At 44.8% G+C, this 17,883-nt stretch overlaps 1 protein-coding gene across 1 annotated transcript in view; it reads left to right on the forward strand.

The window, feature by feature from the left end:
• The window catches only part of ARID1A (AT-rich interaction domain 1A), an 89,476-nt gene extending 76,214 nt beyond the window's left edge, over positions 1–13,262 (forward strand). Inside the window, exons 13-20 of the mRNA XM_074976125.1 lie at positions 5,064–5,196; positions 5,569–5,741; positions 5,944–6,094; positions 6,198–6,326; positions 6,469–6,565; positions 8,078–8,951; positions 9,257–9,387; positions 10,327–13,262. Of these exons, the coding sequence (XP_074832226.1) occupies positions 5,064–5,196; positions 5,569–5,741; positions 5,944–6,094; positions 6,198–6,326; positions 6,469–6,565; positions 8,078–8,951; positions 9,257–9,387; positions 10,327–12,042 (3,404 nt within the window). The 3' untranslated portion in view covers positions 12,043–13,262. The remainder of the gene's footprint in view (positions 1–5,063; positions 5,197–5,568; positions 5,742–5,943; positions 6,095–6,197; positions 6,327–6,468; positions 6,566–8,077; positions 8,952–9,256; positions 9,388–10,326) is intronic.
• The last annotated feature ends 4,621 nt before the right edge of the window (positions 13,263–17,883 follow it).

Raw genomic sequence — 17,883 nt, forward strand, 5'->3', positions numbered from 1 at the left:
CTGCTGTGATTGGCAGAGGGGAACCCCCCCATGCTGTCCCTAGCTAAACCCAAGACCCAACCCTCTGCCCCCCTCAGGCACCTTCCTGCACCCCAAATCCCTCATCCCTAGCTCCTATCTCAAAACCCACGCCAACACCACTGAGCCTGGGCCCCCCTTCTGCACACTGACCCCCTGTTGCACCCCCAGCCAGAGTTCTTGCACCTCTGCTCTAGCCCTGAGCCCCCTCCCATGTCCACAACCTAAGTTTTGTTATGTGTACCAATTCCTTATGTTCCACATCCCCTCCGCACTGGTGTACATAAGGAGATTCATTCTGCTCTGGGGTGGAAACAATTAGAGGGGACATTGATTCCATCCTGTTTGTACTGGGCGTAGCTGTTCTGAACATGCTAAGCCTTTGAGTCACTTGCAAAAGACCAAGTCAGCTCAGCTGGTTCCAGGTCATTGAGCTCTCACAAGCCAGACCCCCAATATGTTTTCTAGGTAGGGCCCCATTCCCATGCCAAGGGAAAGTAGTACTTCGCCTGTTCTGAAGCAACTTTATATGGGAAAGAAGAAGCCTTTGGTTCTGTCGTGGGCATTGTTGTGCAGCTCCAGACCAGGGAAACTGAGTCCTGCTGTAAGAGTGCTTCAGTTGTATGAATCTTGTCAGTTCTGGCAAAAGGAAGCGTCTGGAGCTGTGAGAACCCATTCAAGTGCCATTGGGACCTTTCTCTCAAAAGGCCTTTCAGGCTCCCTGGCACAGTTTTTTTTTTTTTGTTTTTTTTTTTTGTTTTTTTTTTCTGCAGCTGCTTGTTTTCTCCCCATGCTTTAATCCATGGATTAAAGTTACTCCCCCTCAGTTTATTGGTAGCCAGTTGAGAAGCCTGCTTCTTTGACCTTTCCCAGAAGGGCCACGGGCAATCATCACAACCTTTTTTGCCTCTCTTTTTTAAATTATCAACTCATTGCCTTTTAGCTTGTATCCACGGTGTCTGTTCTGGATAGGAATGAAGTCACATTTGGTACTTTCTGCTTGGTCTGAATGCTATCATGTTTGCCCCTGGTACCCCAGTGACTAGAGAGAGAGTTTCAAGAGTTGTTGGTTTGAATAATTGTTCTTAGAGTTGAGAATTGTCAAAGTCCAGGAAGAATATTCTGTACCTGAGATGAAGGAGAAGAACTTACTGCTGATTAAGGCTTGGAGACACCTGCCCAGGTTGACCCCAGCATCTGCCCTGTTCACCCTCATAAAGAGACTTACTGCATGTACACAGTTCTACGGCAGACATTTCAGCTTTTTTCCCATAACTGACTCACTCTTTTTGGTCATCTCTGCAGCCAATGGGAAGAAGCCTTAAGAGCCCAAGGCTTGGTGGTTCTGCCCTATCTTACAAAATCATAAATATTGACTTTTTGAGCAGAAAAACATGACTCCTCCTGTAGTGCCAGCAGTGCAGTGTCCTTATGTTTCTTTGTTCCAGAGCAGGGATGAGCAGAAAAATCCAGGGACCAAATATTCTTGTTGACTTGGAGCGGGGGATCCACTATGTCCATTTTCACCAATCGCATTACTGCCAGTGGTGGTGAGAAAAAGTTGATTGCAGATAGGTTTAGCTTGGTCAGTCCAGTTTTTGGAACTCTAGAAAGCAATCTCTTCTTGCATCCCAAGTCAGTCCTTTTTTGCCTGGCTGCTTGGATCACAGTATGTGGATTTCTTCTCGGCTAGCAAATTGTGCACGGTTGCAAAATACCTCTTTGCAGACGAGGATTGTCCTATATTGCAATATTATTCCCAGAATTGGATAAATTGTTTTCCTTCTTCCAGCAGAGGATGGTAGTCTGCCACCATGCTCTGTTCAGATATCTATTTTTACTAGCTTTTTACTGTATCTGAAGCATCAGTCTTTCTAGATCTTTGAACAAAATTGCATGTATTTGCCGTTTTAGAATACCACTCTTTCCCATAGGCAAACGTGAAGCCTTAGTCACAGTCACAAAATACCTCAAAGGACTGAGTAATGTCTTTCCACCATTCAGGAAACTTGTCCCCATGTGGGATTAACTTCGCTGTATTCCACAGGATGAAACTATTTTGTCATTAGGCAAAATTTTTTCCTAAAGCAGCATCTGAGTTAAACTTAAACCAGAGCACCAATCTCTTCCAAAAATCTCATTCTTTCCAGCGGGGTAATGAGGCTACATAACCAAGGCATTAAAAAGGAGTCTGAGGTTGTTGGTTAATACTGGGGCATCTAGGAAGTCGCTTAAATTTATGGTGGAATTTGGAGATGAATGTAATAAGGGTGACATTTCCACTTAGTCCCTGTTTTTTTCCACAGCTAGTGTGATTCTCAAGACTTGGCTTTCTAGAGGTAAGGTGGTATTGATGGCTTGGCTTAGTGATGGAAATCTGGAGGGCTCCTACCTTGAATTCTGTGTGCGTTTATGCAGAAACGACCTTGAAGCAAAGCCTGCATCCATGTGTTCCTTTCAGAGTTGTCTCAGTGTATTCACTTTATTCACTCACCCATGTAGTTGCCTTTAACAACCTAGACTCCAAACCTCAGTGGCTCGGGTGGGTGCTCCTGTTGTCCCACGAGGTTGCTGATGCCCAGAGTGGGAGTACAGTAGGCTGTCAACATTGGTGAGGGTTGTGTGTTCAGAAGCCTTGTGAATGTAGATTTTTTTTTTTTTGTGAATGGGGGGTGGAGGAGGGCTCAGCTCAGAGCCCCAGGAAGCGCCAGCATGGGTGCGCCCCGCCCGGGGAAGTCACAGCAGCCGCTGGCGCCCCAGGGAAGCGAGGCCACTTGCGAATAATTGAATTTGGGAATGTGGCACTTGCAAATGGCGAGACCCTACTGTATCTCACAAATGTGAGCACATAAAGGCAATGCCCTCAAAAAGCATTTCTTTTTCACACCAGGGACATTTGGTACCGAGGCAGTCAGAAGGCCTGAGTTAGGTTGGCAGCTGACCACAGTTTAAGAGTAAGAACCCAAGAGGCAACTGGTGGCTTCCAGCTCTGTGGGGACTTTTCTGTTCCTTTCTTAGAGGTGGCTCTTTTTTGGTAGGAGAACAGAGAGGTTTGTACAGCTGTGCCCTGCTTCTCTGCCACTGACTGCATTCAGACTGCTATTGCTGGTCTTAGGAGATTAACACTCCATGAGGATGGATGGAGGCAGGTCATATCACTCACAATTATTGCTTCAAGCTGTTTGTGGATTGCTTTGTTCACCTTTGCTTTCTGGATAAGAAGATAGCTTTCCACTTATTTTCACCTTAATGGAGACTTGGATTCTAATGCAGAATTGTGCATTGTGATATGTTTTTTGTAGCTGTGAACTCTTCTCCGTAATGTGTGATGAAGTAGGACTACTGTGCCCTGCTCAGGCAATCCTCTCCTTTAAACATTTAGCGTGCAGAATGCCCCATACAAAGTTGCATGATTTCTGTGCCTAGGAGGTTGTGTAATGCCTCCTGGGCATTACAGTTTAAGCTACAGCCTCTTCTCCCTCCCTCCCTTCCTCCCCCCAAGCCGCCTTGGGTTGCTGAGAATGAATGGCTGGGTGTCCCCTGAGAGCAAAACTGGCTTATCTCCAACTGTTTGTAAATTAGTGAGTGGGAAGGACAGCAGGGGGTGGGACTAACAACAAACGGAGGTAACACAGGGAATGTTTCAAAGCCTCTTCCTGTTGGTGTCAGGGCATTCTGATGCAGTTTAGAGCAGCACTGAATTCTCAGGGGAGGGAGTGGAGCTGAAATGCTAATGAATAGTGAAGAAGGGTGGGGGGGGCGGGGGGGTTATGAATGAAGCTCCCTGCTGAGCTTGACTGCCCTTCCTTCTGTGGCGACTTCCCCAGACTAGGAGGGAGGGGGAGAGGGACAGGGTGCCAGGAAGGTGGGGCATAAACAAACATGACCTGTATGTGACCTTAGAGGATTTTAATGAATAGCTGAAATGACTCATCAACCAGCGAGGCTGAAGCTGAGGGATATCGGGTACTGGGAATGGGAGCTAATGGAAACGTTACTTAAGAGTTCAGCTCTTGCCAGCTGCAAGGAGCATAGCAGTAGTTCTGCTGGAATAGTGGAACTCCCTAAGCTCCCTGTGTGCTTGGTTACACATGGTGCACTAGGATTTTCACTGAGGGTTTGCCCTAGCCTCTGTCTCAGTTGATCCCATGGAGCTACTTCTTGGCTAAACAAGGGCTTTTGTCATTTGGGGGAAGTGCAGCTGCTCTTTCTCAGGTCCCTGTTCCGAAGGGTCTAGCCCAAGATGGCTTAGGAGCGCTCCCAGAAATACCTTGAATGAGCCCTTTGCCAGAAGAGTAAGACGCACAAAGAAGTCTTGTGGTACAAAATCAGAGACTTTCACTAACGGCCATTAGACTCACGAAGGTGCAGGGCTGCTAATCTTTCCATCCATGTGTGGAACAAATTTTATGTGCACTGAGGCATATGCTAATGTGCACCATCAGTAGAAACAAAACCTAGCTGTGGGTACTCTGCTAATCAGGTGGGCGGCACCTGACGCTCTAAGTGGCTGCACAAGTACACAGCTGGCAGGGAACACTGCAGTAAAACACTTTGGACGTTAAGGTTGGGGTTGTTGCTCTTGCTGGAGAAACATTTTATTCTGTGCTGCCTGGTACACAGAGAATTTTCCTCTGCCACTAGATGATCTGGCAATCTTGTCTAGTATGGTGGGAGACATTCAGTGGGATGGGAATGGGATAGAAAGAATGAGAGATGTTCTTTTTGATGGAGAACTGAGGAACTTAAGCATACTCACAGCTCAGCGTATATGGATTTGTTGGAAATTCTAGAAAGCTGCTGCTACGTCACTGTATGCTATATTCATGCTTACTTTTCTAATCTTTCATACAGGCTTTGTTTAGAGGGAGGCTTATGGGGGTAGTGGAGGGGTGTTACCTGTCCACGGCTTGAGAATAACCATCTCTCTCCTTCAAGGGGTGTCTCTGTGGGTGTTTTTTGAGTTGCTGAGATTCCGGAGTGTTTTTTCAATAATCTCTTCTGTTTGGCACAGGACTACTCATGCAGACTTTTTGTTCTTTCAGCGGGTTCAGGCTCCATGCAGGGTCCTCAAACACCTCAATCCACCAGCAGCTCTATGGCAGAGGGAGGAGATTTGAAGCCACCAACGCCAGCATCTACGCCACACAGTCAGATGCCCCCTTTGCCAGGCATCAGGTATTGCCCTGCCACATTGTCTGCTGCCCGCAAAGAGTCTCTGTTGCTGGCAGGATTCCAAGTGTCCACTAAGAGTTGTGAGTGGGGACTGAAAGGAGTTCGCTGGTCGGCTGTTCTAGTCACACTCTTTTTCTAATAGCTGGAAGTGAAGCAGGGGAATTAGCAATATCCTGTTGCGTGTAATCGGTGCTCATTTGTCCCTGGGGTTTTCTGTTTCTGAAGGGGAAGAGGATTCTTTTTCCTGGCTTGTTGAGCCTGTCAGGAAGGGGGATGTGATCACCCATCTTGTAGGAAGGTGGCATATATCAGGGCGGGTGGGTGAAGAGTGAGACGGGATTTTATTCTAAATAGTGTGTTCTTGTGTTCTGTCAGGAGTAACTCAGTAGGTCTTCAAGATACCTTTGCAGATGGCAGTGATCCCACGTTCCAGAAGCGGAACTCCATGACTCCAAATCCAGGGTACCAGCCTGCCATGAATACCTCTGACATGATGGGTCGCATGTCCTACGAGCCAAATAAGGATCCTTATAGCAGTATGAGGAAAGGTGATCAAGTTTGTAATACTCTTGTATACAGAAGCACTTAATCTACTGAGCTGTCTAACACCTGAAAGGTGCCTTAGGGATATATGCAGCCCCTGGGCCAGAGTCATGCGTCTCATGTTCATCCATCTCTTCTAAAAGGAGAGAGGATCTTTCTGATTCCAAGTGGAGCTTGCTGTGCTGATCCTTTCTTTTCCTTTCCCAGCTCCAGGAAGTGATCCCTTCATGCCCTCAGGGCAGGGCCCCAACACTGGTATGGGTGACCCATATAATCGTGCTTCAGGACCAGGGATGGGTAACATGGCCCTGGGACAACGGCAACATTACGCCTACGGAGGTCCCTATGACAGAGTGAGGTGAGGACTTGCTGGACTCTGATGGCGTATTCTTTATTCGCCACTGCCCTGGTTGCCTCTTTCCTCTAACGAACAGCCTTGACAAGTGTGTGTGTTTGTGTAGGACGGAGCCAGGAATGGGACCCGAGGGCAGCTTAGGAACCGGAACTCCCCAGGCCAACATTATGCCTTCCACCCCTGACTCAGGGATGTACTCTCCCAGCCGCTATCCGCAGCAGCAGCAGCAGCAACGGTAGGTGCAGGCTGGTGCCAAACAGCATTTGTCAGTTAATAGAACTGGCTGCCTCTCACAACAGACAAGAATTCAAAAACCCTCCTCAATAAATGTGCACCCGGTCAGAGGTAATGCACCTGTTCAATCTCTCTCTCTGCAGACATGATTCCTATGGCAATCAGTTCTCCGCTCAAGGCACATCCTCTGGCAGCCCCTTTCCCAGTCAACAAACCACCATCTATCAACAGCAACCACAGGTGAGCTCCCCAAATGTCTCCAGTTACAGAGAAGCGTGGGATGATTTACCTCTGGAAAGTTGTCAAAAGCAAATTTGTTTCTGGAATAGCTGTCTGCAGTACTGATTTCTATTTAATGTGTGACAGTTACATAGTGTGTACATACCCAAAGGTCATAGAAACCCTCTCCATGTTCCTGCCAGATTCCAAGTAGTTAAATAGGTTTTAATGTGCCTTTGCAGTAATTTGTATTGTGATTCTGTGCACTGTTATAATACGTAGTCCTGTCAGCCAGCTTTCTGTAAAGGGGGTCTTCAGTACACAGCTAATACAGTTACTAGTTCAGATACCCAGAGCCCAGAAAGTTTTTTACTTGGGGTTCTCTTCTCCCCGTAACCTTCCTGCCTGAGCCCCATAGCATCTCTTAACAGCCTTGTGTCCCATCAGCAGATGTATCTAGGATTTTGTGTGCGGCCTCACTATTGTCCCTCAGTGGGTCTATTTAACTGCCTCTGAATTGTATCTTTCCATGCAACCCAGACTTTCCTTGGATGCTTTTAACTGGCTGAGCCTGTTGCTGAAGGTTTTGGGGTTATACCCATCCCCGCGAGTGTTTTTATAGCTATATTGTGCAGTTTATTCAGAAAAGTGTTGAGCATAACGTTTATAAAAACTTGTCCATGGCAATGTCTCCACCAGTGCCTTATTTTCTTGCAGTTTGGGGATAGACCCTGTCTGACTTGCAAGCATATAGTAGAGGGCAGTTGCAGAATTGAGCTAAGAATAATCCCAACTGCTATGCAGTTTGTTTGGCTTTGCAACCAGACCCACAGGGCGCGGGGCCAAAGGTGTCAGTTACTTCAGTTCTCGAGTGTCACCCTGGAGCTGGAGGCTTTCATGCTGAAACCTAGAAAGGCAGCACACTAGGTAGGGCACAGGAGTGGGAGTTCAGATCTGGGTTTTAATCCTGGCTCTGCCAGGGCCTGCATGATTGTCCCTATGTAAAAAGGAATCATGCCCACTTCTGTAAGGTGCTTTTAGCTCTGTGATGAGAGGAACAATTAAAAGTACAAACTAATGGCATGCATCAGAAGCTACATTATATCTGAGATTTCAGTGGAAACTTCTATTCTGCTCTCGAATTTATGGAAGAATTGGCACAGGGTCTGCTGAAGCTATTGTGACTGACCAGACAGGAATTTATCCACAGCGTGTACTGTATGGTGACTATGTTGAGAAGCTGAGCTCTTGCTATATGTATGTCGTTCAGAGTGACCTTTAGCGTGCCCTGAAGGCATCTTTATGATGCTGGGAAAACCCAAAATGCCTCAAAGAATCAGTCTCAGGTTGTAAAATCCAGAGTTTGCTGTCTCTTCAGGCCTCCTGTGGGAAGGTTTGTCACAGTGACCATTTAGAAAAACTCATGCCGGTGCAGGTTACATTATAGTACTCCTCTGTCGCTCTGCCACAGAATTCACATGGCCTTTAGTGCTTCTCTTCCATTACCAACCACTTTCTATATCTCTCTTGCAGAATTACAAGCGACCAATGGATGGCAGTTATGGCCCACCTGCCAAGAGACACGAAGGCGAGATGTACAACGTACCATACAGCACCGGGCAGGGGCAGGCACAGCAGCAACTGCCTCCAGCACAAACCCAACAACCGAGCCAGCCGCAAACTGCACAGCCTTCTCCCCAGCAGGACATGTATAACCAATATGGAAGTACATACCCTGCAACAGACCGCCGACCTGCTGGAGGGCCGCAGAACCAGTTCCCATTCCAGTTTGGCAGAGACAGGGTCTCAGCTCCCCCAGGCTCAACTACCCAGCAGAATATGGCACCTCAGATGATTGGTGGTCCCATACAATCTACTCCAGAGGGCCTGCAGCAGGGCACCCTGTGGCAAGGGCGCAGTGAAATAGGGTACAGCTATCCAAACAGGCAGAGTTCAGGCTCTGCAGCCCAGGGGCCTGCTTATCATGGAGTGAATCGAACAGATGAAATTCTACATTCAGATCAGAGGGTCAATCATGAGGGACCATGGCCCTCCCATGGGAACCGCCAGCCTCCTTATGGTCCTTCTGCCCCAGTACCTCCAATGACAAGGCCCCCACAACCTAACTACCAGACCCCTCCTAGCATGCAAAATCACATTCCTCAGGTATCTAGCCCAGCACCTCTGCCCAGACCTCTGGAGAACCGCACCTCGCCCAGCAAATCTCCCTTCCTGCACTCGGGGATGAAAATGCAGAAGGCAGGACCTCCTGTCCCTGCCTCCCATATAGCCTCAGCAGCCGTACAGCCTCCCATGATACGAAGGGACATCACCTTCCCACCTGGCTCAGTGGAAGCTACGCAGCCTGTGTTGAAACAAAGGAGACGACTGACAACAAAAGATATTGGTAAGACTAAGCTTCCGCTCTGCTGTAGCTGTAGGAGGTGATGTCTGCTAGAGGAACCATCGCTGCTTTTGGGAAGGGGAGCCATTAAGGGAAATGGATCTTAGGTGGTTTTGTCTGTATCATCACTGCTTCCCTTTCTCTCTTTTGTATTCCCCCTCCTCTGGATATTTGCTTTGTCTGCTCGGTGGTCTGCAAAGCCCTGTGGAATGGGCTGTGCTGTCCGTGGAATCAGAAGGCAATATTGCTTTCTGTCTCTCTTGTTTCTCAATGCCAGGAACTGGAACGGTCATATGTTTATATTACAGGAACTCCTGAAGCATGGAGAGTGATGATGTCTCTGAAGTCTGGGCTGCTGGCTGAAAGTACTTGGGCCTTAGATACCATAAACATCCTGCTCTATGATGACAACAGCATAATGACCTTCAACCTCAGCCAGGTGGGTGCAGATGCTGTAGGATGTAGGTCTTTGAGGCACTAACCTAGGCTCAGATTCAGAATGTTTTCACCAAGATAGCAGAATACAGGTTGTTTTCATTAAGTGACAGGCTTCCAGCTATCCCAACATTTGTTGAAAGGTAATGTGCCTTTTTTCTAGGCCAACTCTAAATATGTGCACAGAGTTGAGGGAACTGCTACTTTGTAAGTATACACAGTTACCCACTTGCATTTTGTGTAAATGCAGGGTTTTGTCTGAGTGGTAAAGATGGTGTCTCTGTGGTACAAAAAGGAAGTAACAGATGAGGTGTTCAAACTGCCTTCACAGTAAGGGCACAGCAAAATGATGAAGACAGTCTAGCTTCTCCTGATCTTCTTCTGCAGTGCCATTTGTTTTCTCTAGCTGTCTGTCTGTCTCCATCAGGCCTCTCCTTTTTTTTTTTCCCTCTCCCCCTTCCCTTCCCCCCTCCCCCCCGAAGTTTGGATGCCAGTTTAAGGACATAAACCAGAGGTGTCCAGCAGGTGGCCTGTGGGCACACGGCCTCCTTACCCCAGCCACAGCAAAAAAGTATGAGCTACAATATTGTAAATACTTTGTTACCAATGCTTGAAAGGTGACGACCAGGAAGGGGAGCTGTAGGTACGTGTCATGTATTTGATCAGCAGTAGATAGTAAAACACTGATTTTTCTCTTCTCACCTCCTGCCCCCTTCACTCCCTTTCCCAGAAGACGGGAAGCCTCATATTTTCCCATAGTCGATTTGCAGTAGGAAAAACTATAATGTATCGCTCCTATAGCAAGAAACAAATTGGCAATACTGCGCGGACTCTTAACCCTGTTCTGACCCACCTCTGCAGTCATGAAGTGAATCACCTAGCGAGCTGATTTTTTTTTTTTTTCCTTCTCCCCCCCACCCCTCCCCTTTATTTTTCTCTATAGTTGCCAGGGTTGCTGGAACTACTGGTGGAATATTTCCGTCGCTGCCTGATAGAAATCTTTGGGATCCTAAAGGAATATGAAGTGGGAGATCCAGGACAAAGAACACTATTGGATCCTGAAAGGTTCTGCACATCTTCAAGTCCGCATCCTGAAGAGGGGGAGGAAGAGGAGGAGCCACAAAGCCCTAACTATGAGCAAGAGGAGGAAGAAGAAGAGGAGGCTGCATATGCAAATAAAGACCAAGCACCCCTAGAGAGCAGTGAGGAAAAACTAGTCAGTAAATTTGACAAGCTTCCGGTCAAGATAGTGCAGAAAAATGACCCGTTTGTGGTAGACTACTCAGACAAGCTGGGGCGAGTACAGGAGTTTGACAGTGGACTGCTACACTGGCGGATTGGTGGTGGAGACACCACTGAACATATTCAAACCCACTTTGAGAGCAAAATGGAGCTACTGTTAGCTCACAAACGAGCTTCCTGCAGTTCTGCCTTGAGAAAACGTTCAGCAGCTGAGAGCAATCCGGGGACTAGAGAAGGAGTGAATCTGCCCTCTGATGGTCCCCCAGAAAAAAGGATAACTGCTACAATGGATGACATGCTTTCGGCACGGCCAGGCTCTCTAGCAGAGGAGGAGGAGGTTAAAAACTCAGAAGCAACAAAGGAAAGCAGCAATTTTCCATTTGGTAGTAGTCCCACTCAGAGCCACAGAAATATAAAAATTCTAGAGGATGAACCTCACAGTAAGGATGAGACACCCTTGTGCACCATTCTAGACTGGCAAGACTCTCTAGCTAAACGCTGCGTCTGTGTGTCCAACATCATCAGGAGTTTATCGTTTGTGCCGGGCAATGACTTTGAAATGTCTAAGCACCCCGGTCTGCTGCTGATTTTAGGGAAATTGATTCTCCTACACCACAAGCATCCAGAACGCAAACAGGCACCACTGACCTATGAAAAGGAAGAGGAGCAGGACCAAGGGGTGAGCTGCAACAAGGTAGAGTGGTGGTGGGACTGCTTGGAGATGCTGCGTGAAAACACGCTGGTTACATTGGCCAACATTTCTGGTCAGTTGGACCTCTCCCCATACCCGGAAAGCATCTGTTTGCCTGTCCTGGATGGACTCCTCCACTGGGCAGTGTGTCCATCAGCAGAGGCCCAGGATCCTTTTCCAACCCTGGGGCCTAATGCTGTCCTCTCCCCTCAGAGACTGGTTTTGGAAACTCTCAGCAAACTCAGCATCCAGGACAACAATGTGGATTTGATTCTTGCAACTCCTCCCTTTAGTCGCTTGGAGAAGGTCTACAGCACCATGGTGCGTTTCCTTAGTGACAGAAAGAACCCAGTGTGTCGAGAGATGGCTGTGGTACTACTGGCCAACTTGGCACAGGGCGACAGCCTGGCAGCTAGAGCAATTGCGGTGCAGAAGGGCAGCATTGGCAACTTGTTGGGCTTTTTGGAGGACAGCCTGGCAGCCACTCAGTTCCAGCAGAGTCAGGCCAGCTTGATGCACATGCAGAACCCTCCCTTTGAGTCGACAAGTGTGGACATGATGCGTCGGGCAGCTCGGGCGCTGCTTGCCCTGGCCAAAGTGGACGAGAACCACTCTGAGTTCACGTTATATGAGTCGCGGCTGTTGGACATCTCTGTGTCGCCTTTGATGAACTCCTTGGTTTCACAAGTTATTTGTGATGTACTGTTTTTAATTGGCCAGTCATGACAGCCGTGGGATGCCTATACCCCTGTGTGTGTGTGCGTGAGTGGAGAACTTAGAAACTGACTGTTGCCCTTTATTTATGCAAAACCACCTCAGAATCCACTGTCTGCCCTGCTTCTCCCTGGGGAAGGATGTCCCCCTTCCCTTTTCCCCCTCACCTTACCCTCAACTCTGCCCTGAATCCCCAGTTCAAGGAGACAAAAGTTCTGCCTACGTAGAAGACTTTTTTATTTTAACCAAAGTTACTGTCGTTTACAGTGAGTTTGGGGAAAACGACTTGCCGCGTTATCGCATCGACAGGCGCCACTTTCATAACTGTTTTTAATGGTAAACTCTGAAGGACACAAGTGACTGCTGAACTCTGTGTGGTTTATCGTTGTACATTCACAATCTTGCAGGAACCAAGAAGTTACCAGTTGTGAACAGACCATGTCCAATGGAGGCCTGTGCAAGTAGAGTGTAGAACTTCATGTACTGTACACCTTAAATTGTAAACATACTGTAATAATGTCTCACATTGAAAAAAAAAAAAGCTGGATCAGCAGCAAGCTGTAGTTTTTAAAAATGTTTTTAGTTAATGTTGAGGAGAAAAAAAAAAAAGGCTTTTCCCCCAAAGTATCATGTGTGAACCTACAACACCCTGACCTCTTTCTCTCTTCCTCCTTGATTGTATGAATAACCCTGAGATCACCTCTTAGAACTGGTTTTAACCTTTAGCTGCAGCCTGAATGCTGCCACGTGTGTATATATATATGACGTTGTACATTGCACATACCCTCAGATTCCTTGCAGTTTTGTCCCCCTCCCTCCCCACCCCTTTATAGTATGACGAGTTAACAAGTTGATGACCTGCAAAAGCGAGACACAATTATTTAATCTCTTGCCAGACATCTCTCTCTGGAGGATGCTGTACAGGTCTTTTGTGTATAAAGTCATTGCTGTCTCAGCAGCCAATCAACTTACAGTTTTATTTTTCCTGTTTTTGTTTTCTTTCTAATCGAGGTGTGAAAAAGTTCTAGGTTCAGTTGAAGTTCCTGATGAAGAAACACAATTGAGATTTTTCAGTGATGAATTCTGCATATTTGTATTTCAGACGATGTAGCTAAAAACTTGATGTAAATTCCTCCCTTTTTTCCTTTTTTGGCTTAATGAATATCATTTATTCAGTATGAAATCTTTATACTATATGTTCCACGTGTTAAGAATAAATGTACATTAAATCTTGGTAAGATGTTGGTAAGGGTTTTTATTTTTTATTAGAAAGGGATATTCTCTGCCCTCCCTCCCCCACTGACCCTAATATTCTGCCTCTTCGATGGCATATACAGCCATTGTGATGAGAGTTGGACTTTATAAATACAATTCTGATTCCAGGGAAAAATCTGAATTTTGTAGTGGAAACATGGGAGCTAATTGGGCATACATTCCTTGTGAAGTTAAAAGGGAAAAGAATACAATTTGGAGGGTGAGAAACAGTTGCCTTTTGGTGTTTGAAAGAAGAAAATTTTATTGAGAAAGCTCTCCCTCCATCTGTTTCTTTGAACTGGGTGGACTCAGACTTCTTGAAAGAAAGGGGCTTTTCAAGTAAGTAGGGTTTTAACAACCTTCAGACAGCAAGAAAATTTCAGTCTGTGGCCCTGTAAAATATAAATTTGACTTTACTTTTCATAAAACATGACTGAAATTGTGATGAGTTCAATAATGAAATGCCATGTAAACATAAAGAAAAAGTGAAGTAATTTAATATAAATATCCTTTCTTTTTAAGAATTCTGAAACACCTCTTGTGTTTTGGTGTTGGCAGTATATTTGCTATTTTAATTCACTTTTCCTCCCTTACATGTTCCTAGCTTTGACACCCACTGCCCGTTAGCTATAGTCTTTAACATCAGACTTCTGAAAATAATTCCACCGCAACGTGGTGGTGAAAAACTCTTCTTGGCTGGTGGGAATTGGAGAATCTTTAAATCCCCATTTCCTTTGGAAATTGACTTAATGCAGAAATGAGCTCATAATAAAATAGTATCTCTGATTATCGTAATTTTGCTTTTTTAAAAAGGTGTGTGCAGAACTTCAACCTAAATGCATTTAATTTTGGCCCTGTGCTAATTACTGCCCAAAGCACTAAGTGCCTATCACTGAATCAGAAAGAAGTTTGTTTCTGTATGTAGAAGGATTACCATCTGTGCCTTCATACAAGGACCCTTAATTTCTGGGCTATCCGTTGTCTTGTCTCTTAGTTAAATGGGAACTCTCATGTCCAGTTCCTGTAGGCATTAGTGAACTAGCAAATCTGAATTCACAGAGTAAGATTTTAAAGTAAAAGAACTTCAGCAACCATGTCCAAAAATGTGCTCCCGAAAGCTTGTGTCTGAAGGCTTGTTTGCAAGCTTGCATTCTCTTCATCCTAGGGAGTCTTGAGGTATTTCACAGCTGCTTCTACCTGGAGAGGTAGAGAAGAGTGAAGCTGCCAGTAATTTGATTGCACTGACATTTAACCCGAAGGGAAATGCCTAGCGTGCTCCTCACAAGATGATTTAATTCATGTATATTCCAGTGCTTTTCTAAAAGGAAGATAAGCATTAGCACAGGTGGAATACAAATTCATTGAGAACAAGCAGGGTCACAGTTTGTAAATAGAAAAACAAAAAAGCAGTCAAGTAGCACTTTAAAGACTAACAAAATAAATTATTTTATTAGGTGAGCTTTCATGGGACTGACCCATTTCTTCAGACCATAGCCGTACCAGAACAGACTCAATATTCTGTTACTAGTTTGCAAATAGGTTTTGACTTGAATCCCCAACTTTAAGCACAGCAAAATGTAAATCTTAACACTTTGATCTGACGTATGCTGTTTCCGGGAATGCCTTTGAAAATGTGGCACCTAAGTCCTTCTCCTGACCCAGGGAGCGTAGATAGCCTTTTATAATTTCTATTAGCAAAAGAGAATAGAAAGCGGGTTCTTCCATTCTTCAGTCAGATCCTGGACTGGAACAGTTTTATGACTCTCCTTTGATGACGTGAAGGAAGATGGCTGTTGATGAGATGTATTGCTAGAACCAGTGATCATTTAACAGTTTTACTACCCAGACTTTTTAAAATAACTTGGAGGTTTTCTCTTGAAGAAAAGCTCTGTAATATCTTTGCAATATTTTGCCAGAGTTTTTGAAAAAACAGATCCCAAATGAACACTAGTGTCTCCTTGGACAGTAGTGTCCTTATTGAAGTACTTCTTCATGATGTGGTTAAACGGAGTGAGGTTTGAAAACAAAAACAAAATCTGGTAAATCACTATCAAATCAAATCAGCGAGATCTGTGGAGCCTTTTTTCCACTGTAAGTAATGTTAACAATATACAAATGTACATTGCCCAATTAAATATAACATGTAACACTGTATAATGTACGTTTGATATGTTACTGGCTAAACTGAATTGCTGACGTAATGTTTTGCAGGTGTAATACATCTGCGTTAGGGACTGTAATTACATCATGCAAAATTCCTTAATGTGGACAGTGATGGTGATTGATTTTTGGAGGGGGGTGAGGGAGGTTTGGCCTGTGCTGAATTGTTTTGGCTTGAATTCTGAGGGTTATAACTAGAAGTTTGGAGATCTGTCCTCAGGTATGCACTATGGCACAGCTAATGGCATAAAGCAGGTGGAACGAACAACATTGTTTTTTGGAACTTACTGCAATACAGGTATGGGGGTGGATTGATTTTTTTTTTTTTTTTTTTTTTTTTTTTAAATCAAGATGATTTAAATCACCAAAAATATCTAAAACTGCTTAGAATGCACTTAAGTTTAGAGTAAGCCCAGTTGAACTCACTGGCACTTTTTTTTTTGGAAAAGGGGGAAGGGGGAAAAGGCTAGAAGGAGGTTCCGTTGGGAAAGCTGACTTTTATACTGATATAAAATAGGCTTATGGCATCATCATTATGATCTGTGCATGTGATGATCCCAACTAAGGGGCACGTATTATATAATATTACAATCTAGTGGGAACTCTAAATTTCTCTTCCTGCAGCTTTCTGTATTGTTTACTTGATTGTTAGATTCTAAACTAGTTAACTAATTAAACAAGCCATAAGGATTAGCTCAGCTAAACTTTTTTCTAGTGACATCCAACAGAAAACAGCTTTGGAATTTACTTGTCAAATCATACTTGTACTAAAAGGCACAGACAGAGTGGTGAGAAATGATGCATTGTATAGTGGATTATTTAAATTAGTAACCAATTGATCCATTCAGCTGTATCCTCATCTTCATCTGCTGCATCATTTTCTTCCAATAAGCAGTTTTTCTTATGTTTCATTCTTGCAGCTAGGCCCTGCATCTCCTGCTTGTACTTGACATGTTTTCAAAAGCAGCCACAGAGGGGAACACAGAACTATTCCTAGATAAGTTCTCTCTGTTTATGCCTAGAAATCAGAGTAGTTCTGTGGCAAAATGTGGGGCAATATAGGAAACTGTGTGCTGAATGTGTTCTCTTTCTTTCCAAGTCCACTCCACTGTTCCTTTCTATCCTGCCTCTATCCTTTCCTATATTGTCTCCTCTGCTGTGCTTGGCCAAGATGCATCACCCCATAAGCACACACAAACAGTCCTATCCAGTTTGTGTCTGTCTTTGCACATGTTACATTTTAGTTGGCTGAGAAGTAAGAAACCAAAAGCCCAGAGCTTTCAGGAAGCAAGAGCTGATAGTTTGGCTCTAGTCTGTCCAGCCTGTCATTCATTTTTTATGACACTAAGGCCATGTCTACACTACAAAAATAATAACTTAGAAGTTGCTTGCTTCAAAGGACAACTTGAGCATCTACACACACTCTACAAGTTGAGCATCTAAACATGCTCTACTTGGAAGTAGGGCACTACTCCATTCCCAGGGATGGAGTAAGGACTTCAAAGTTGAACTCCCTTAGTAAGAGAAAAATGTGTGTGGATTCTCTGCTGGCTACTTCGAAGTAGTTCCTGACTTTGAAGTTAACTGCGAAGTTAGTTCCTAGTGTAGACACAGTGACCAAGTGGAGGTGTAGCAGGTTTGTGATGAGATGTAATTGTAACTGTTATTCAATGAGAAATGTATTTTTTAAACATCTGATTTAAAACATCAGATTTTTTTAGTTTAATCACTTTTTATCCACCCTGGCAGACATTCGTTCTTTGTTTTCCCTTGGGGGAAGAACACTATAGTGGACTAAAGTTGGTACTTCTCAAACACTCGCTACCCACTCTGTTGCTTTTGATTGGGAGGAAGCTAGTTCATGGTTGTCACTGGTAGTTGCCAACAGGTATTACAGCATCTGCATATCAAAAAAGTACCTTAGCCAAGGGGACTCCTTCCAAGACTTTATAAACTACAAAAAAAAAAAAAAAAGGCAAGCTTACTTGCTACTTTATGATGCATCTCTTACATGGTTTTGTTAAATGAGAACAGGCTACTGAAGTACCACAAACCTTAAGAGGGAGAGTGCCCTTGTAGTTTTATCTTGGGGATAATTTGCATCTATCTTGTATCCTCAATCTGTTGATCCAGGTTTTGAGTGATGAGAAGCATTAGGTATGGTGTAGGAGAAAGGAGGAAATATTTGTGTAGGTGGATGTATGTTAAATGTTAACCTGGGTGAGTCACACATGCAACCAGGTTCTTCTGGCTAGCTTGTGCTGTGAACTTCCTAACTGGGAAAGATCTCAAAGTGGACAAAAGGGGGCCAAACTTAGCTTTCGGACATTAATTTGGCATTCCAGTTATTGCTGAATAAGTGTGTCTGGCTGTCTGCTCAAATCAAGTTCCTTACTTTCAAAACAGCTGATTTTTTGCCATATCCTTGCAATCAAGTCT

This window comes from Carettochelys insculpta, chromosome 24 (assembly GCF_033958435.1).
Source record: "Carettochelys insculpta isolate YL-2023 chromosome 24, ASM3395843v1, whole genome shotgun sequence".
NCBI classification, from domain to species: domain Eukaryota; kingdom Metazoa; phylum Chordata; order Testudines; family Carettochelyidae; genus Carettochelys; species Carettochelys insculpta.